At 40.3% G+C, this 18,177-nt stretch overlaps 1 protein-coding gene across 1 annotated transcript; it reads left to right on the plus strand.

The window, feature by feature from the left end:
• The first annotated feature begins 447 nt into the window (after positions 1–447).
• LOC101425594 (bcl-2-like protein 1) lies at positions 448–1,808 on the plus strand. The gene has a single exon (XM_058302925.1). It carries the CDS (start codon positions 817–819, stop codon positions 1,516–1,518), a length of 702 nt encoding a protein of 233 aa, XP_058158908.1. The 5' UTR covers positions 448–816; the 3' UTR covers positions 1,519–1,808.
• The last annotated feature ends 16,369 nt before the right edge of the window (positions 1,809–18,177 follow it).

The following is an 18,177-nucleotide window of genomic DNA, read 5'->3' on the forward strand; positions in this document are numbered from 1 at the left end:
AAATTTTTTGAACATGATAAAGAGTATATATGAAAAACCCACAGCCAACATTGTTTACAATGGAGAAATCCTAAAATCCTTCCCTCTAAAGTCAGGAACAAGACAGGATGCCCACTGTCTTCTCCCCTTCTATTTAACATTGTCTTAGAAGTACTTGCTCGAGCACTGAGACAAGAACCAGATATAAAAGACATTCAGATTGGAAAGGAAGAAGTCAAAATTTCATTATTTGCAGATGACATGATCCTATACATAGAAAACCCTGAGAGGTCTACAACAAAGCTTCTAGAACTCATAAATGAGTTTAGTAAAGTCACAGGTTATAAGATCAATGTGTAAAAATCAGTAGCATTTCTGTACACCAATAATGAGCAAGCTCAGGAGGAAATCAAGAAACAAATACTGGAGGGGGCTGGGCTCCTGGGTGGCAGGAGGCCGCGACTGCCGAGCGGCCGCCCTCGATCCGGGCGATGGAGGAGGAAGCAAGCGAGGGGACCGGTTCCTGAGCTTCGCAATTCCGGTGTCGCCTTCAGGGCTCCCAGCCTGCTGGGTCGCATGATCCCTTCGGCGGGAGCTGCTTTTTTTGCCAACCGCCGCGAGGCCGGCTGAGTTACCGGCATCCCGGCTGCCACCTCCTCTCCTGACCTGTGATACAAAGACCTTCTGGGGGCTGCACCTGCCTGCCGCCTGAGACAGACTTGAATAACCTTATCTTGGCTGTGGATCACAGAGGAGAACCACTAAGCAGAGACCAGACTCAGTGAGTGAGCAGGTGTTTTGGACAATGGACTGGTGGAGCCCATCCCTATTATAAAAATGTCTCAGAGCAACCGGGAGCTGGTGGTTGACTTTCTCTCCTACAAGCTTTCCCAGAAAGGATACAGCTGGAGTCAGTTTAGTGATGTGGAGGAGAACAGGACTGAGGCCTCTGAAGGGACTGAATCAGAGATGGAGACTCCCAGTGCCATCAATGGCAACCCATCCTGGCACCTGGCGGATAGCCCTGCAGTGAATGGAGCTACTGGCCACAGCAGCAGCTTGGATGCCCGGGAAGTAATCCCCATGGCAGCAGTGAAGCAAGCACTGCGGGAGGCAGGTGATGAGTTTGAACTGCGGTATCAGCGGGCATTCAGCGACCTGACATCCCAGCTCCACATCACCCCAGAGACAGCATATCAGAGCTTTGAGCAGGTAGTGAACGAACTCTTCCGTGATGGGGTGAACTGGGGTCGCATTGTGGCCTTTTTCTCCTTCGGTGGGGCACTGTGTGTGGAAAGCGTAGACAAGGAGATGCAGGTATTGGTGAGTTGGATCACAAGTTGGATGGTCACTTACCTGAATGACCACCTAGAGCCTTGGATCCAGGAGAACGGCGGCTGGGACACGTTCGTGGAACTCTACGGGAATAATGCAGCAGCTGAGAGCCAGAAGGGCCAGGAACGCTTCAACCGCTGGTTCCTGACGGGCATGACTGTGGCTGGTGTGGTTCTGCTGGGCTCACTCTTTAGTCGGAAATGACCAGACACTGACCACCCACTCACCCTCCCACCCCCGACCCAGCACCTAACGTACAGCCACCATTGCCACCAGGAGAACCACTACATGCAGCCCACTCCCAACCACCCTCCACAGGGTTGGGCTATACCTGGTCCCCTGCAACTAGTTTTCTAGAACTTACCACACTTCAGTGAGAGCCACCTATCCCTACATCTCTGTTCTCCTAGCCTCGAAACCCACAAAGTTTTTCTAACATCTGCCCCCTGGAAGCTGGCAGGTGTGGGGAGTTTGTGTCTGAGGGTAGGAGGGCCCTGCCTGATTGGCAGGACCTTTATCCCTTAGCCTCCCTGAAAGTACTTTCCTGCCTGGGAGCTAGAAATTTTTTGTACCTCTTCCCCAGAAAGAGACTAGATTGCCTTTGTTTTGAAAAAAAAAAAAAAAAGAAAGAAACAAATACTATTCACAATAGTAAATAAAAAAATCAAATATTATGAATAAATTTAACTAAAGAGGTAAAAACATATACACCAAGAGCTATACAAGACTGTTCAAGGAAATCAAAGAAGACCTAAATAAATGGAAGAATATTCCCTGCTCATGGATAGGAAGACTAAATATTATTAAGATGTCTATCCTACCAAAACTGGTCTACACATTCAATGCAATCCCAATAAAAATCAACACAGCCTTCTTTAAGGAACTAGAAAAACTAACTATGAAATTTATTTGGAAAGGAAAGAGGCCCCAAATAGCTAAAGACATATTGAAAAAGAAAAACGAAATTGGAACAATCACACTTCCTGACTTCAAAACATACTACAAAGCTACAGTAGTGAAAACAGCATGGTATTGGAATTAGGAGAGACAGACAGACCAATGGAATTGAATTGAAAGTTCTGATATAGAACCTCATATATATAGCCATATAATATTTGATAGGCCACCAAACCCTCTCAACGGGGAGAGAATGGCCTTTTCAACAAATGGTGCCTGGAAAACTGCATATCGATATGTAGAAGAATGAAAGAGGATTACCATCTCACACCTTATACAAAGATCAACTCAAGATGGATCAAAGACCTAAATATAAGAGCCAAGACCATAAAGACCTTGGAAAGCAGTCTAGGGAAACATCTACGAGAACTTGTAATAGGAAATGGCTTCATGAACATCACGCCAAAAGCACGAGCAGCAAAAGAACAAATAGATAAATGGGACTTCCTCAAAATTAAAGCCTTCTGCACCTCAAAGGAGTTTGTCAAGAAATTAAAAAGGGAACCTACACAATGGGAGAAAATATTTGGCAACCATATATCTGATAAGAGACTTATAACTTGCATATATAAAGAACTCCTATATCTTGAAAATAAAAAGATAAACAACCCATTTAAAAAATGGGAAAAAGATTTAAACAGACACTTCTCCAAAGAAGAAATACAAATTGCTAAAAATCACATGAAAAAATACTCCAAATCTTTAGCTATCAGGGAAATGCAAATCAAAACAACAATGAGATACCATCTTCCTCCCATAAGATTGGCAGCTATGAAAAAAACAGAAGAATACAAATGCTGGACAGGATGTGAAGAAATGGGAACACTCATCCACTGCTGGTGGGAATGCAGAAGGATCCAACCATTCTGGAGGTCAGTTTGGTGGTTTCTCAAAAAATTAACCATAGATTTGCCATATGACCCAGCAACTCCACTGCTGAGTATATACCCAGCAGAACTGAAGGTAGGGACACAAACAGATAGATGTACACCAATGTTCATAGCAGCATTGTTCACTATCGCCAAAAGTTGGAATCGACCCAAATGCCCATCACCAGATGAGTGGATCAATAAAATGTGGTATATACATACAATGGAATACTACTTGACTTTAAGAACAAATACACTACAAACACACATGATAACATGGATGAATCTTAAAAACTTTATGTTGAGTGAAGCAACCCAGTCATTGAAGGACAAATACTACATGATCTCAATGATATGAAATAAGCAAGCTGCCTCAGAGAGCTAGAGACTGGAAGATAGGCTTACAGGAAATCAGGGGATAGAGGAAGGATGTAAGCTGCCATCTACTTGGGTGAAATCTATGATAAGCTGGAGGTAAGTATGTGTACAAGGAAGGAATAAAATGGAGGCATAGGGTTACCTTTGGGTGGGGCTTTGTGGGTTTGAGGGGGCTAGGGATGGGCAGATGGGTAATATTGCCCAAGAAATTGGAGGGAGGGTGGGGCAACACACGAACATAGGAGATTGTCAGGTATTGGTTGAGAGTATAATGCTGAGAAAACCTTTTCAAAATATAATTAGGAAAGTTACCTGTTTAAGATACTCAAAGTGGATAATCTGACACAGGATAGACTCCTAGGGAATATCTGAATGCTCATTTTGCCAGAGTGGGTTATACCATTGGGTAGAGAACCATATAATGAGAGTAAAGGTAGACCCACAACCTGTGGAGGACTAATGCCATCAAATAGAGGGAACTGTATCTCTCAAGAGAAATGTTGGCTCCCAGGGCATTAGGGCAGTTGAGCAAGTCAAGCCCTCAACACTGTTGCAAGTATCTCTGAACATGGCTCCTCAAGAAATGAAGATTGACTGTCACTGTGGGCCCCAAGAGGAGGGGGAAATAGATATTGAATAGATGGAACCAAAGTAACTGTGAGGGCAAAAGAAGTGTTTCACAAGAGTACACAAGGATGGCTATAAAACATGTAATATTACACCAAAAACATATAGGGGATGACAGACTAATAATGTAAACCATAATGTAAAACATAGGAAAACTAAAAAATTTAGAAAACTGTATAGCCTAAAGTATAAACCACAATGTAGACACAAATGTTACCTTGTTTGAAAGCTATTGTCAATATCTGTACATCAGTTTCAGTAAATATGATATGAATAAGTTAAAAGATTATCTCTGTGGAAGGGAAAAGGTTTTATAATGGATATGTGGGAGTACTGTATATTGTATATATGAATTACTGTAATCTAAGACTCTTGTGAAGAGAAGCTCAATAATTAGGGAAAAAAGAAAAGAAAAAGATAGGATGTAGAATTTTTCCAAATCAATATGTATCCTGTATCTAACCTTTAAACTCATCACTATATTCTATTTTACTAGTAAGGGAACCTGACATTATATTGGGCTTCGCTTTTCAGGAAGTTTTGGATCACAGAGTGGTTCAACAATGGCAGCGGAGGAATACTGGTATGGGATGTTATTGACAGGGGACATATGGTTGACAGGGAGTTATACAGTGCATGTGTCCAGGGTGCATGGAAATGTTTGGATATACTCATAGTGGAAACAATTAAAAACAACAGTTGGGGGGGTACTGGGTTCCTGTCGGGGGTGGGGGGAGGCTCTGCCATGGTCCCTAGGAGAGCAGCGGCAGTCCCCCAGGTGTGACGGCAAGGACCAAGAAGGAATGAGGGTCCAACAGTGACCCCCTGATACTAATGACTATGCTTGTGAGCCTATACACCTGAAATAAGAACAAGGCCTAGAGCAGCACTGTGCCTAAGAGTTCCCTCCCGACAGCCTCTGTGTTACTCAAATGTGGCCAGTCTCAAAGCCAAACTCAGCATGTAAATGCACTGCTTTCCCCCCAGCATGGGACATGACACCAGGAGATGAGCCTCCCAGGCACTGAGGGATCACTACCAAGTACCAGCTGATGATGTAACTAGAAAATGACCTTGAATTAAAGGTTCAGCATGGACCAGCAGAATATCCCTGTCTACATATAATAATAGGAGTTAAAAATGCTGTTTGAACTAAAGTAAGGGGGAAATGGAAAGGACAAATGAGTTTATATGGCTATGAGTCTCTAAAAAAGAGTCTGGAGGTTGTTAGAAGGATTGCCCTTTTGCACACCTGAGCAGAGTCTCAGAGACAGATAAAGTAGATACAACCCCAGGTATTGGTTCTTTTGAAGGCTAAAGAGACCCGCAGGTTCTATGGTCATGGCAGATGGGGTTCACTGCCATGTCAGTTGGCCCTTCTTTGGAGCTGGTGTTTCTGTGATGGAACTGGACTCAGATGGGATCTCTTTTCACAAGCCTTTCATGCTACTTTACTGGAATTGTAGTTGGTGCTGGGGTTTAAGATATATCTAGGGGATTTGAATCTCTGGACTGACAATATGATAGCCAGGCCCTGAGCCTCAACAGACTTCAGCTCCTACACTCTGATTTATTGGACTTATCCTACTCAGCTAACATGGAGTTGAAGAATGTCAACCACCACACCATGGAGCCTAGAGTGCCTACAACTGAAAGCAGGAGGATTGCATCCAGTATCCATGTGGAATCTAAACCCCCTCTTGACATAGATGTGGAATGGACACAACCAAGCCAAGTTTCACAGGAAGGAGGAATACAGTAAGGATTAGAGTGCACTTAATGATATTCTATTCATGAACTATTGTGGTTAATAATCGAGAAAATGTGGCATTGGTGTGGAAAAAGTGGCCATGGTGGCTGCTAGGTGCGGGGAATGGGAGGAAGAGATGAGATGTAGAGGCATTTTCAGGACTTGGAGATGTCCTGAGTGGTGCTGCAGGGACAATTGCCAGATATTGTATGTCCTCCCATGGCCCACTGGATGGAACGTGGGAGAGTGTGGGCTATGGTGTGGACCACAGGCCATGGGGTGCAGCGATGCCCAGGGATGTACTCACCAGATGCAATGGATGTGTCATGATGATGGGGGAGAGTGTTACTGTGGGGGGAGTGGTGGGGTGGGGGCGGTGGGGGTGAGTGGGAAATCTCATATTTTTTGAATGTAGTGTTTTTTAAAAAATGAATATATAAAATAAAATAAAAAAATAAAAAGCACATGAAATGATGTTCATCATCACTAACTATTAAGGAAATGTGAATCAAAACTAAATGTGATATCATATTATACCTATTAGAGTGGCGACTGCCATAAAACAGTGGATGACAAGTGTTGGAGAGGACGTGGAGGAAAGGGAACACTTATCCACTGATTGTGGGAATGTAGAATGGTGGAGACATTGTGGAGGACAGTTTGACGTTTCTTCAGGAAGCTGACTATAGAATTGCCATATGATCCAGAAATCCCACTTCTGGGTATATACCTGGAAGAATTGAAAAGAAGGACATGAACAGATATATGCACACCAATGTTCATAGTGGCATTATTCACTATTCCAAAATTTGGAAGCAACCCTATGTCCATCAACAGAAGAATGGATAAGCAAATTGTGGTATATACATGTAATGGAATATTACTCAACTTTAAAAAGGAATGCAGTATTATGTCATGGGATAACATGAGTGAATCTTGAAGATCTTTTTTGAGTGAAGTAAGCCAGTCACTGAAGAACAAATATTACAGGACCTTACTGATAGGACTTAAGCAAATTGAGTGGACTTGTAGAGCTTGTGTGGTAGTTGTGACTTATCAGGAGACAGAAAGAGAGTAAAGCGTAGTGAACTGATGCCCATATGGGCAAAACTATGATAAAGTGGAAGAGTGTGGTTGGGCTGTGGATGGGGTGAGAGTGATGCTGTGATGTGATTTGGATCGGTGGTGCTGGTCTGTGACGGGGAGTAGGGTAGCAGTTTTGGTTGGAGTTTTGGTTCCCCTGAAACTGGGGAGAGGTTCGAGGAAGGAGCAGGTTAACTCTGAGGATTTTCAGGTCTGTGATTAAAACTACAATGTGGACAATTTTGGTATGGAGGGTTACTGGTGTAGGATGTCAAGTGTGGGGGGATATGTGGGTTAGGGTGCATCTGCTCATGCCTCTATGGAAAATGTTAATGTTTATCTTATCGTAATGTGTTATCTCAGTGGGTGGAGACTGAAAAAATAAACAAGAAAATATTCAACTCCCATCCTGGGGAGTCCTACTATGTTCTCAGTTGGAGGAATAAGAATTTCTTGAAAACAGAGGCAGTGTCTAATGAAAGAAAACAAATGAATATGTCAAGCTCTCAACAGTATTGCAGGTATCTATGAACATTATTCTTCAAAAATTGAAACTTAGAAGTTACCATAGGTTACAAGGACATTTTTAAGGTATCAGAATTGTTCTGTATGATCTTACAAAAATGAATACAGGCCATTTTTAATTTCGTCAAAACCTATAAAAGTGTATGGTGCAAAATGTAAACCATAATGTAAACCATTTGACCTTGGTTAGTAGGAATGCTTCAGAATTTCTATATCAATTGTACAAAAGTACCATCCATATGTACAATTTATTAATAGGGAAGAGTGGAAGAAAGGGATGGGCATTGGGTTTATTGGAATCCCCTATGTTTTCCGTGTGACTTTTCTGAAACCTCAAGCTTTTTTGAAGGTAAAATGAAAAAAAAAAAAGACACTGGGGATTACATGGAAGAAATTGTCACTGTACATACAAGATAACAGACATTACAGTGATGAAAAACAATGTACAAAATATTTTTTACTTCATTTCAAAAATTTTCTATTTCTCCATTTTTATTTTTGTATTTTATTTGTTATTATTAACATAATTATTTTATTTTCTTATTAGCTTTATTTGGTTATTTTTTGGCTTCATTTTTGGAGTTTTTGGATCGCAGAAGGGTCACAACTATGGAAGGGGAGGATCACTGGTGTGAAGTGTTGGAGATGGGGGGATGTGTGGGGAGGGGTGCACCTGGGGCATGCTTCTAAGTCATTTGAATATGTTTAAGTGTTCATCAGGCCTTGTCTCAGTAGGTAGAGACCCACACAATAATCAGAAGAATATTGAATTCCCATCGAGGGGAGTCCTGCTACATTCTCTAATAGAATGACAAGAATCCACTGAGTACATGGGCAGTGCCTAGTGAAAGAAGATAGACCATTATGCCAGGCCCTTGATGTTGATGGTCGTACTTATGAACCTTTTCTTGTGAAATTGAAACTTAGCCTAATATTATATATGACCAAAGAGTTACCATGTGAAGGCCTCCTGGTTGTTTAAATGTGGACTCTTTCTAAGCCAAACTCAGCAAATAAACACATACCTTCTCCTGGGTATAGGACATGAGTCCTTGGTGTGGGCCTCCCTGGCATAAAGAGATTATTCCCAAGCACCAACTAGCAATGCATCCAGAAAAGATCTTAATAAAAAGGGGGAGATATTAAATGCAAGTGAGTTTTTATGGCTAAGAAATTAAAAAATGAGTCAGGAGGTCATTCCAGAGATTACACTTATGCACATCCCTGCAGGATCTCATTGATTGCCACAGTAAACATTACCTCAAACATCAGGGCTCCTAAATGCTTTAGAAACATCTAGACACTATAAGCAGGTGAGTCAGGCTCAGGAATTTGGCACCCTGTCAGGGGCCTTACTTTGGAATTTATAGTCCCCAGTGTAACAGAGTTTGACTTATTTATATTTACCCCACACATGGCTCTCCTATGCCTTTTATTTGAACCTATAATTGTTAGCACTATACTTGTTAATTTATGTCCCAGAGACTTAAATCTTTATGCTGCGCATGTGCCAGTTGAGCCTTGAATCTCAAAAGAGTTGCAACTCCTACTCTCCAGTTTATTGGGCTCACCGTGGACAACTAACAAGGAGATGATGATGAACAATGACCATTCTAAGGAACAGAGAGAACTGGCATCTGCAAGCAAGAAAATTTCATCCATCTGCCCCATGGAATCTAAGCCCCTCTCAGTTAGAGGCATAATGGGCAGTACCATCACAGAATCCTCGAGATGGGGAACAAACAATAAACTAAAGTAGACTTTTTATCATTCCATTATAGACATTATTCTTATAGAAACAGAAGAACTTGTATTATTGGTAGAAAGGCAGTGGCCACTAGGGCTTCTGAGGGAAGGGAGTGGAAAGAATGGGTGTAACATGGAGGTATTTTCAGGACATTGAAATCCCTATATTTTTAATGTAACATCTCTGTAATCTTAACCTTCTTTATTTTTTTTAATTTTTAAATTAAAAAAAATTTTTTCTTCTTTATTTTCTTTTAAATGATACATTAAAAAAATATGAGGTCCCCATATACCCCCAACCCCACCCACTCCACCCCTCCCACATCAACAACCTCTTCAATCATTGCAGTACAGCCACTGCACCTGGCAAATACATTCTGGAGCACTGCTGCACCACATGGACAGTGGCCACATTGTAGTCCACATTCTCCCCCAGTCCACCCAGTGGGCCATGACAGGACACACAACGTCCAGCGTCCGTCCCTGTAGCACCACCTAGGACAACTCCAACTCCTGAAAATGCCCCCTCACCGTATCTCTTCTTCCATCTCCCAACCACCAGCAGCCACCATGACCACCCTCTCCACATCACTACTACAATTTCTTCCCTTACTAATCACAATAGTTCCCCAGCAGAACACCAGTAAGTCCACTCTAATCCATACTCTATTCTTTAAAAATAAAAATTTACAGAAAAGAGAGGTACCTTATAACATATGACAATTCTTGTCATCTGCCACATAAGGATCAGAAATTTAAGGAGAGAAGGTGCAGCTTAGCATAAAATGCAATTATCTTTTTACATGTTCATATTATATTTGCTGCAGCTGATGTACAGATATTGAAACATAGCTTTCAAACATGGTTCCATTTGGGTTTACATTATGGTTTATATTTTAGACTACACAATTTTCTAAATTTTTAGTTACCTTATGTTTAACATTATGGTTTACATTTTAGCCTATAGACTTTTATACATTTTTGGTGTACTTTAACATGTCCTATATCCATCATTGCATGATCTTGTGGAACACTTCCATAACCCTACAGTTACCCTGATTTCATCTATTCAATACCTCCCTCCCCCTCCCCTCAGGGCCCACAGACAATCAAACTTCATTCTTGAAGGACCATATTCAGAGATACTTGCAACAATGTTGAGGGCTTGACATACTGACTTGTCTAACCCATTGGGAACCCCCAATTCTCTCGAGAGATACCAATCCCTATGTTTGAGAACATCATTTCTCTCCAGGATGTGGGTATACCTTCACACTCATTGTATGGGTCTCCACCCAATGATATAACCCACTAAGACAAAATGAGCACTCATATACTCCCTAGAAGCCTGCCCTAAGTCAGATGCCCCCCCTTAAGCATCTTAAACAGGTAACTTACCTTATCATATTTTCTAAAGATTTTTTTCAACATTATACTTTCAACCACATACCTGACAATCTCCGTTGTTCAAATGTCCCCCCCACCCTAAACATATTACCTTCCCCCCAGCGAATGGGGGATATAATTCCTGAGGATGAGCCTCCCTGGCACTGAGGGATTTTTACCAAGCACCAGCTGATGATATAACTAGAAAAGACCTTGAATAAAAGACTTGAATAAAAGGTCAACCCAGACTGGCAGATTATCTCAGGCTACATGTAATGTCAAGTGTTAAAAAACTGCATTTTGACCTTGAATGAAAGGAGGAAATGGAAAGGACAAATGAGTTTATATGGCTATGACTCTCCAAAAAAGAGTCAGGAGGTAATCACAGGGGTTGCGGTTAGGCATGCCTCAGCAGGGTCCCAGAGACAGCCAAAGTAGATACAACCCCAGGTACTGGTTGTCCTGAGGGTTATGGAGACCCACAGGTTCTATGGTCATGGCAGATGGCTCTGGAGTTCAATGCCATGTCAGTGGGCTCTACTTTGAAATTTGTGTTCCTGAGTGTGATAGAGTTGGATTCAGAAGTGACCTTTCTACACATGCCTCTTCTGTCACTTTTACTGGATGTGTGTTTGGCGGTGGGGTTGATGTATACTCGGGAGACCTGAATCTCTGGACTGTCCATGTGACAGGTAGGCCCTGAGCCTCAGCAGACTTGCAACTCCTACCCTCTGGTTTATTGGACTTATCTTGGCCAGCTAACAGTGTGGTGAAGACGGTGAACCACCACACCAGGGACCCAAGAGTGCCTACTGCTGCAATCAGGAGAATTTTATCCACCATCCATGTGGAATCTAAGCCCTCTCTTGATATAGAGGTAGAGTGGACATAACCATCCCAGGGTCCACAGGATGGAGGATAAAATATGGATTGGAGTGGACTTACTGATATTCTACTATGGAACTATTGTGATTAGTAATGGAAAAAATTGTAGCATTGATGTGGAGAAAGTGGCCACGCTAGCTGCTGAGGGTAGTGAGAGGGAAGAAGAAATATGATGTGGGGGCTTTTTCAGGCTAGGAGTTGTTCTGGGTGGTACTGCAGGAACAAATGCTGGACATTGTATGTTTTGCCATGGCCCACTGGGTCCACATGGGACTGGGGGAGATTGTAAACTACAATGTAAACCATTATCCATGTGGTGCAACAGTGTTCCAGAATGTATTCACCAAATGCAATGAATGTGCCATGATGATGAAAGAGGTTGTTGATGTGGGAGGAGTGGGTTGAGGGGAGTGGGGGATATATGGGGACCTCTTATATTTTTTGAATGTAACATTTCAATGTTATGAAAAAATGTTATGACAAAAAAATACAATTATATTTCACATCTCTCTTCTTTGCCTAAAAATTCCAGATGGAAAAAATTTTTTTTTCATTAAAGAAGAAGCATAAAATGTGTTGTCATACTTTTGTGTTGCAAGAAGTAGTTTGCATATTTTGTAATCCTAGTTCTTCAGGAAGACAGGATAAAAGTAAAAATAATTGAGAATGATCAGTACACATTAGACTAATAGAAATTATTTTATGCTGAAATTTTCTAAGAGTGTGTTTTGCAAGCAATGTTATTTTTAGGGCAATGGAAGAATAAATGGACAGTATATATATATGACTAAAGTGAAAGACATGTGCTCCTACAGCATAAATGCCCACTTTAAAGGACAATTGGGATGGTGCTGAAACAAGGCTGGTCAACTCACCATTTTTCAAGTAGGCATCACTGACAGTGTCAGTGTGTGAAATGAGAACACAATTTGGAGATTTTCACTTGGAGGAAAGTATATCATTTCTGAATATATCCCCACAGCCAATTTCATGTCTCTGTTTATTAGGCTGTGTATGAAGGGGTTCAATATAGGAGTCACCAATGTATACATCAACAAGGCAATCATCTCTCTGCTATTGGAACTGTTTGGTGAGGGGGAAAAGTGCAGTGCCATAATTGTTCCATAGAATAGAGACACCACACAGAAGTGAGAGCCACAGGTGGGCTAGACTTTGCAGATACCTATGGTAGAGGGTATCCTTTGGATCAAGGCCCAAATGCAGTAATAGGAGACAAGGATGTCACTCAATGGAAGATGACAAGGATAACCCCTTCATTGAATATAACCAACTCATTGAGAGAGGTATTTGAGCAAGAGAACTTCAGTTGGATGATGAGAATACAGAAAAAATGGGATATGATGTTGCCAGTACAGGACAGTTGGGCAAAAAAGAGAGTATGCAAATGTCATTTCCACAGGAGAGCATCCAGGAGCCAGCCACCAGCAGGGCACACAGCTCTTCTCTCATGATGCTGGTGTAGTGTAGATGGTGACAAATGGCCACATGTCATATTCCACCTCTGTGAGAAGGAGGTTGTCCATGCAGCCAAAAATTATATAAAAATACGTCTGTGAAATCACCCTTGATAGGATTGGATCAGTTTTGAGTTTGTGTGTAAAACAGTATCTTTGGGAAAGTGACTGATGAAAGGGAGATGTCAGTGAGAGCCAAGTGAAGAAGAAGTACATGGGGTTGAGGCGAGAGTCCAACCTGATGATCAGGATGATGAGTAGGTTCCCCAGCACCATGGTGAGGTACATGCCCAGAAAGAGAAAAGAACATGCCCTGCTGCTCTGGTCGGATGGGGAGTCTCAGGAGGAGGAATTCAGATATGCTGGTCCAGTTCCCCCACTTCATGACTGCTCTTCTCTCTGTTATGGATAAAGCAAAGGGGAAATGTCAGGAACTTAGAAATACTGAGCACAGCCATTACTGTATGGTCATAACTTTCTTCAGGTAGCTGTGTCAATATTCACACCAACTTCATTGCATTTCTTGCCCATATTGTTGTCTCATCCTGCCTGTCAAAGAAAGACACCAAATCTGTCAATGACAGCCAGAAACAATTCTTTTTTTTTTTTTCAAAACTTTGAGAGACACTCTCTATCCACTAGGGAGACAGTAATAAATAAGATAAGACTTACCTTTGTGGAGTGTAATTTATAATTAACAGTCTATCAGAGCACTGATTAAGATCACGGCTTTTAAGCAGTACTGGTTTTGTGCTTTTGTCTGGTTTTTGCTGTCACAATTTACCATTGGTTTTGTGCTTTTGTCTGGTTTTTGCTGTCACAATTTACCATTGATTTGAAATTACACCAAATCCTCTCTCATTCTCTCTTTCTCTCTCTCACTCTCACATACACATGTACACACACATAAACAACCTACTCTTAGACTTATTAGAAGAATGAAATAAACTAATATATGTAGTATGCTTAGAATATACCTTAAGCAAAGTATTTTGCAAAACATTATTTTATTTTAGCAGGTGAGTCACCAAGATCACAATTCAGAAATTAAAGACAATAAAAATATGAGAAGACATTAATCAAGATCAAATAGCTCAGCAAAACTCTGTGTATACCTCTGTGGTCTCTCCCACATTCAGAGAAACTGCAAAGCCCAGACCCTGGCCCCTGAGAATTAATAAACCCATGGCCTTTGACTTGTGCATTTGTAATATATTTTCCAATACATAACTTTCTTAATATCTGCCTTTGCCTCTCTCTTTCCATCTATCTTCAGGACTTCAAAAAGGTGGATTCCTGAGCTCACATACAAAACAGATACACTTCCACTAGATCACAAGTTCCACTGTCACCTGAGAGCTTCCAGGGCTCTGTACTTCCTAAGAATTGCCCAGTGACCAGCCCAGAAAACCAAGATGTTGCAGATGTTGTAGGACTGAGAAGGTATATCAAAATTCAGTCATCACATAACTAAGCTAGGTTATAAAATTAAATATAGCAGTTTTCCAAGAGTGAAAATGTGGAAATTGTTGAAGGTCAATGAGAAACTCATGGGTCTTGAAGAACTACAGCAGCCTTCAAACCACATGTGTGTTGTGGTAGCTGCCAGCTTAGCATATAGGGGACTCTGCTTGGAGCTGCCTGTTTATGTCTAGATGTGAGACAAGAGAAAAGTCAGGCTGTGAGTCTCTTTCACTGAATGAAGGGCACACACATGTTTCCATGCCACACATTTATCCCCTCTGTTCTACATGCAATCAAGGTGAAGAAAGTCTGAACACAAACCCAAGGTGCTGTTTCTCATTCCTCTTTGACCTAAAGTCACCCTAGTTGTAACGTATAGATAACTTACAAGGATTTCTAACCAACTTACATATAACTGTTATATGAAATAAAAAAGCAGCACAGTGTTACTCAGCCAACTCACAAACCACACACATATGCTAACTCCATTAAATATACTGAGAATCATATACTATTGAACGCAACCCAAAATAACATAAAAAGCAGAGGCACTCATACCAAAAGAAGAGTACACACATGCACTGGCAAATGATTCCAGACCTCTGTGGTCTATACAAGGATTGTACAGTAATTCTATGTAATATATAATATATAACGTAATGATGCAATTGTTCTATAACTGCACTGTGCAATTTGGCAATCTTGAGCCTCATGTAACTATGGAGTACTTGAAATGTGTAAAGTGTCATCAAAGAACCCAATATTTAATTTCTTTAATTTTAATTTTAAGTTATATGGTCACGTTGTTTGTGGCTATCATATTGGACACTGCAGATTTAAACGTTTTCCAGGTGAAAACAGTGTGGGAGTCAGTTGCCCACTAAAAACACATGTTTAACAAGCAACACAAGCACACATGCACACAAGAACACATCCTTCTGTTCCTTATATAAACAGGTATATCGAGGCCAAGTGATTGTTCTACACCTTGCCCTGGTATGTGTTAATTCTTGGTTGTCAAGCTACCCCCAGTCCTCATCTTTTTTTCTTAAACAAAATGTGCCCCATAGTTGGGCTGAGGATCTTTTGCATTTTCCGTGTTTGTTTTGAGCAGCAGAACAAGGGGCAGGAAGGTCCCCATATACCAACAAGACTAAGACTCAGGGGAAAAACACTCCAAGCTCCTGTTTAGAGAAGATGCCAGCAGGGCTAATTGCATGATTTCCTATGTTCCTCTTTTTTTAAAATTTATTTTTATTTATTTCCATTTTTATTCGATGTTTCCAAATATAAAAAAAAGTCAAGATTCTTACACCAATTATCTCAAATGGGACCATGCAAAGCAATTCAAAGTGTGTACAACAATCATTTCCCCCCATTCATTGTTGCTGTTTTATACAGTAGTGTAATCAATAGAAAGCTGAATGGCATGTGATTGGTTGGAAAATGTCACCTGCTTAACAAAACACGCAGGACAGTTTCTACCTCATGTCTGCAAGTCTTTACAATAACCAGTGCTTTTCTGTTTATTTGGGAGGCACACAGGGCTGAAAAATTTAGCTACACAATTTTATCTACCAGACAAAGCACAAATGACAGTCCCAACACTGCAAACTTTGGAGAGTTGAGATAGTAGACATTATCTGTAGTAGATTTAGCTGTTTAGCTTGAAGATGTTGACTTTTTCTCAAGAGAAATAAATTTCCATAGGGTGTTTCCTCTAATTTTGCCTGACTGGGTTCCAGAAGAACCCTCCGTGAATTTAAAGTGTGAAAACTGAAGTATTCTGTGGTGTTATACAAACAGAAGATCTGGGAACTTTGCTAGACTAAAGACAGTTGTTTGCTAAATGGCACTGAAGAAAATCCTGACCCCAGTGTACTACTTAGTCCAAATGTTCCTGACCAAAGAAAATGATACAACAATATTTATATGCTAACTTTTTAAAAAAAGATGGTTGATGTCAACACTGTACATATTTTACATGTCAAATACATAGTTCAAGAGTTTACAAAATAAGATTATGCATTATTACCTCTAAGAATATCATATACAAGAGAAATCCCCCCAAGCACTTGTGACAGCATTTCAAGTGGAAGAAGTCTTATATACAAAAACAATCCTGTTTCTCTGCTGTGTTAAGTGTATTAAGAAATTTAAGAGATTACTGGAAAAAAGTCTAGCCCATTGAAGACGGATAGAAGGTGTCAATTGTGGAATTTTAAATGTTTCCTTTTTAAAAAACACCCAGAATACATAACCTCTGTACAAAGAAAAATATAAAATTCTGGATGATCGTATTTGATCACGCTACATAATTTAGAATGAAATCATGTCATTGGTTATTTTCTACTGTACTCATTCCCTTACAGCATTAATTTGTGAATTTATGTTTCATTCAGCTGCCTTTATGGCACAAGATCTCATTTTTAAAGTATATCAACTTTCCTTAGGTGTAACAGCACTCTATTTTTTAGCAGCAATTGTATTTTTTAAAGGTTAACAATTTGTGGAAGAAAATGCTCTATTTTCCAATTTATGCTCACCAATTACAATATTTACAAAAGGCTTAAATTAAGTCTACATATAGAATGATCTTTTACACTCCCCCGGATGATGTCTTAAAGGCTTTTCTTCCCATTTCATTTCCGACTACTTGGAGGGACTGCAGGAGTTTCAGAAAAGGTACCTGTGTTTCAGATGGGATTCTTGATTTTAAGTGAGTATAAGGCAAGGATAAGACAAAATAATTCTTAATTCAGGGTACGTTACAGTGCCCCAGTTTAGTTATAAGATAAATAGTACCTACTGACAATCTTTGAAAGATGAGACATTCTAAGGTGCCCTAACAATGTAAGTCTGTAGCAGCAGAACGAGAAAGCTGTTTTACTCAACTATGACACAGTCATTGCTGCTTGAGCATTTAAGGTTAGACTCCAATCCTGTGGTCATTAGCAGACATGGAAGTTTAAACAAAGAGATGTCACTATATTGAAAAATAAAATATGTTTTAAAAGCAATTTATCTTGAGAGAAATATGGTTCCTAAGGTATTGTGTAGAGAAGTGGATAAAGGGAGCTGGCCACTGAGCACACTAAAATTCCATGAGTCTAGTTTTCATGGTAAGATGTATTTACTCACTGCATTTTGCTAACAATACACCTCCCTGAAAATCAAGAACTTTAGTTATGCTTCATGTAAACTACTCTCGAGTTAGAGGGGAAATAGATGTATTAGGTAGCTTATATAATACCAGTTATGAAAACTAAGACAAATGGGTAGATGGATTCCTAAAATGAGCAAAGTAAATCCTTTGTCAAAATAGTTATTGCACAACACAGAAATAGCTCAAATCTGGAATTTTATCAATTAAGATTGTGATCCTATGAAACAAATTTTGGAATGAATGTACAATTTTCTTCACTACCAAGAAATATTTTAACCAGTTCTCGCCACAGAAGGATTTGTTGAGTACATTAAGGCTGTAGAATGAGAAAAACAATTTAGGGGGAAAATACACCCACAAGTAAGTAAACATGACAAAAAAATCAGACTGCGTCAAATGGACAAAAATCTTAAGGGCTGTGAAAAAAAATGACAACCAAAAATAACACAGAGGTGGCGGGTGGGGGCCACAGTTAAGGCATCTTAAAAAAACTTATGGCTTAGGCTTATGAAAATATTTTACACTTAAAAAAAAAATTGAAAACATGCAAAT

The sequence above is a fragment of the Dasypus novemcinctus genome, chromosome 8 (assembly GCF_030445035.2).
Source record: "Dasypus novemcinctus isolate mDasNov1 chromosome 8, mDasNov1.1.hap2, whole genome shotgun sequence".
Lineage (NCBI taxonomy): Eukaryota > Metazoa > Chordata > Mammalia > Cingulata > Dasypodidae > Dasypus > Dasypus novemcinctus.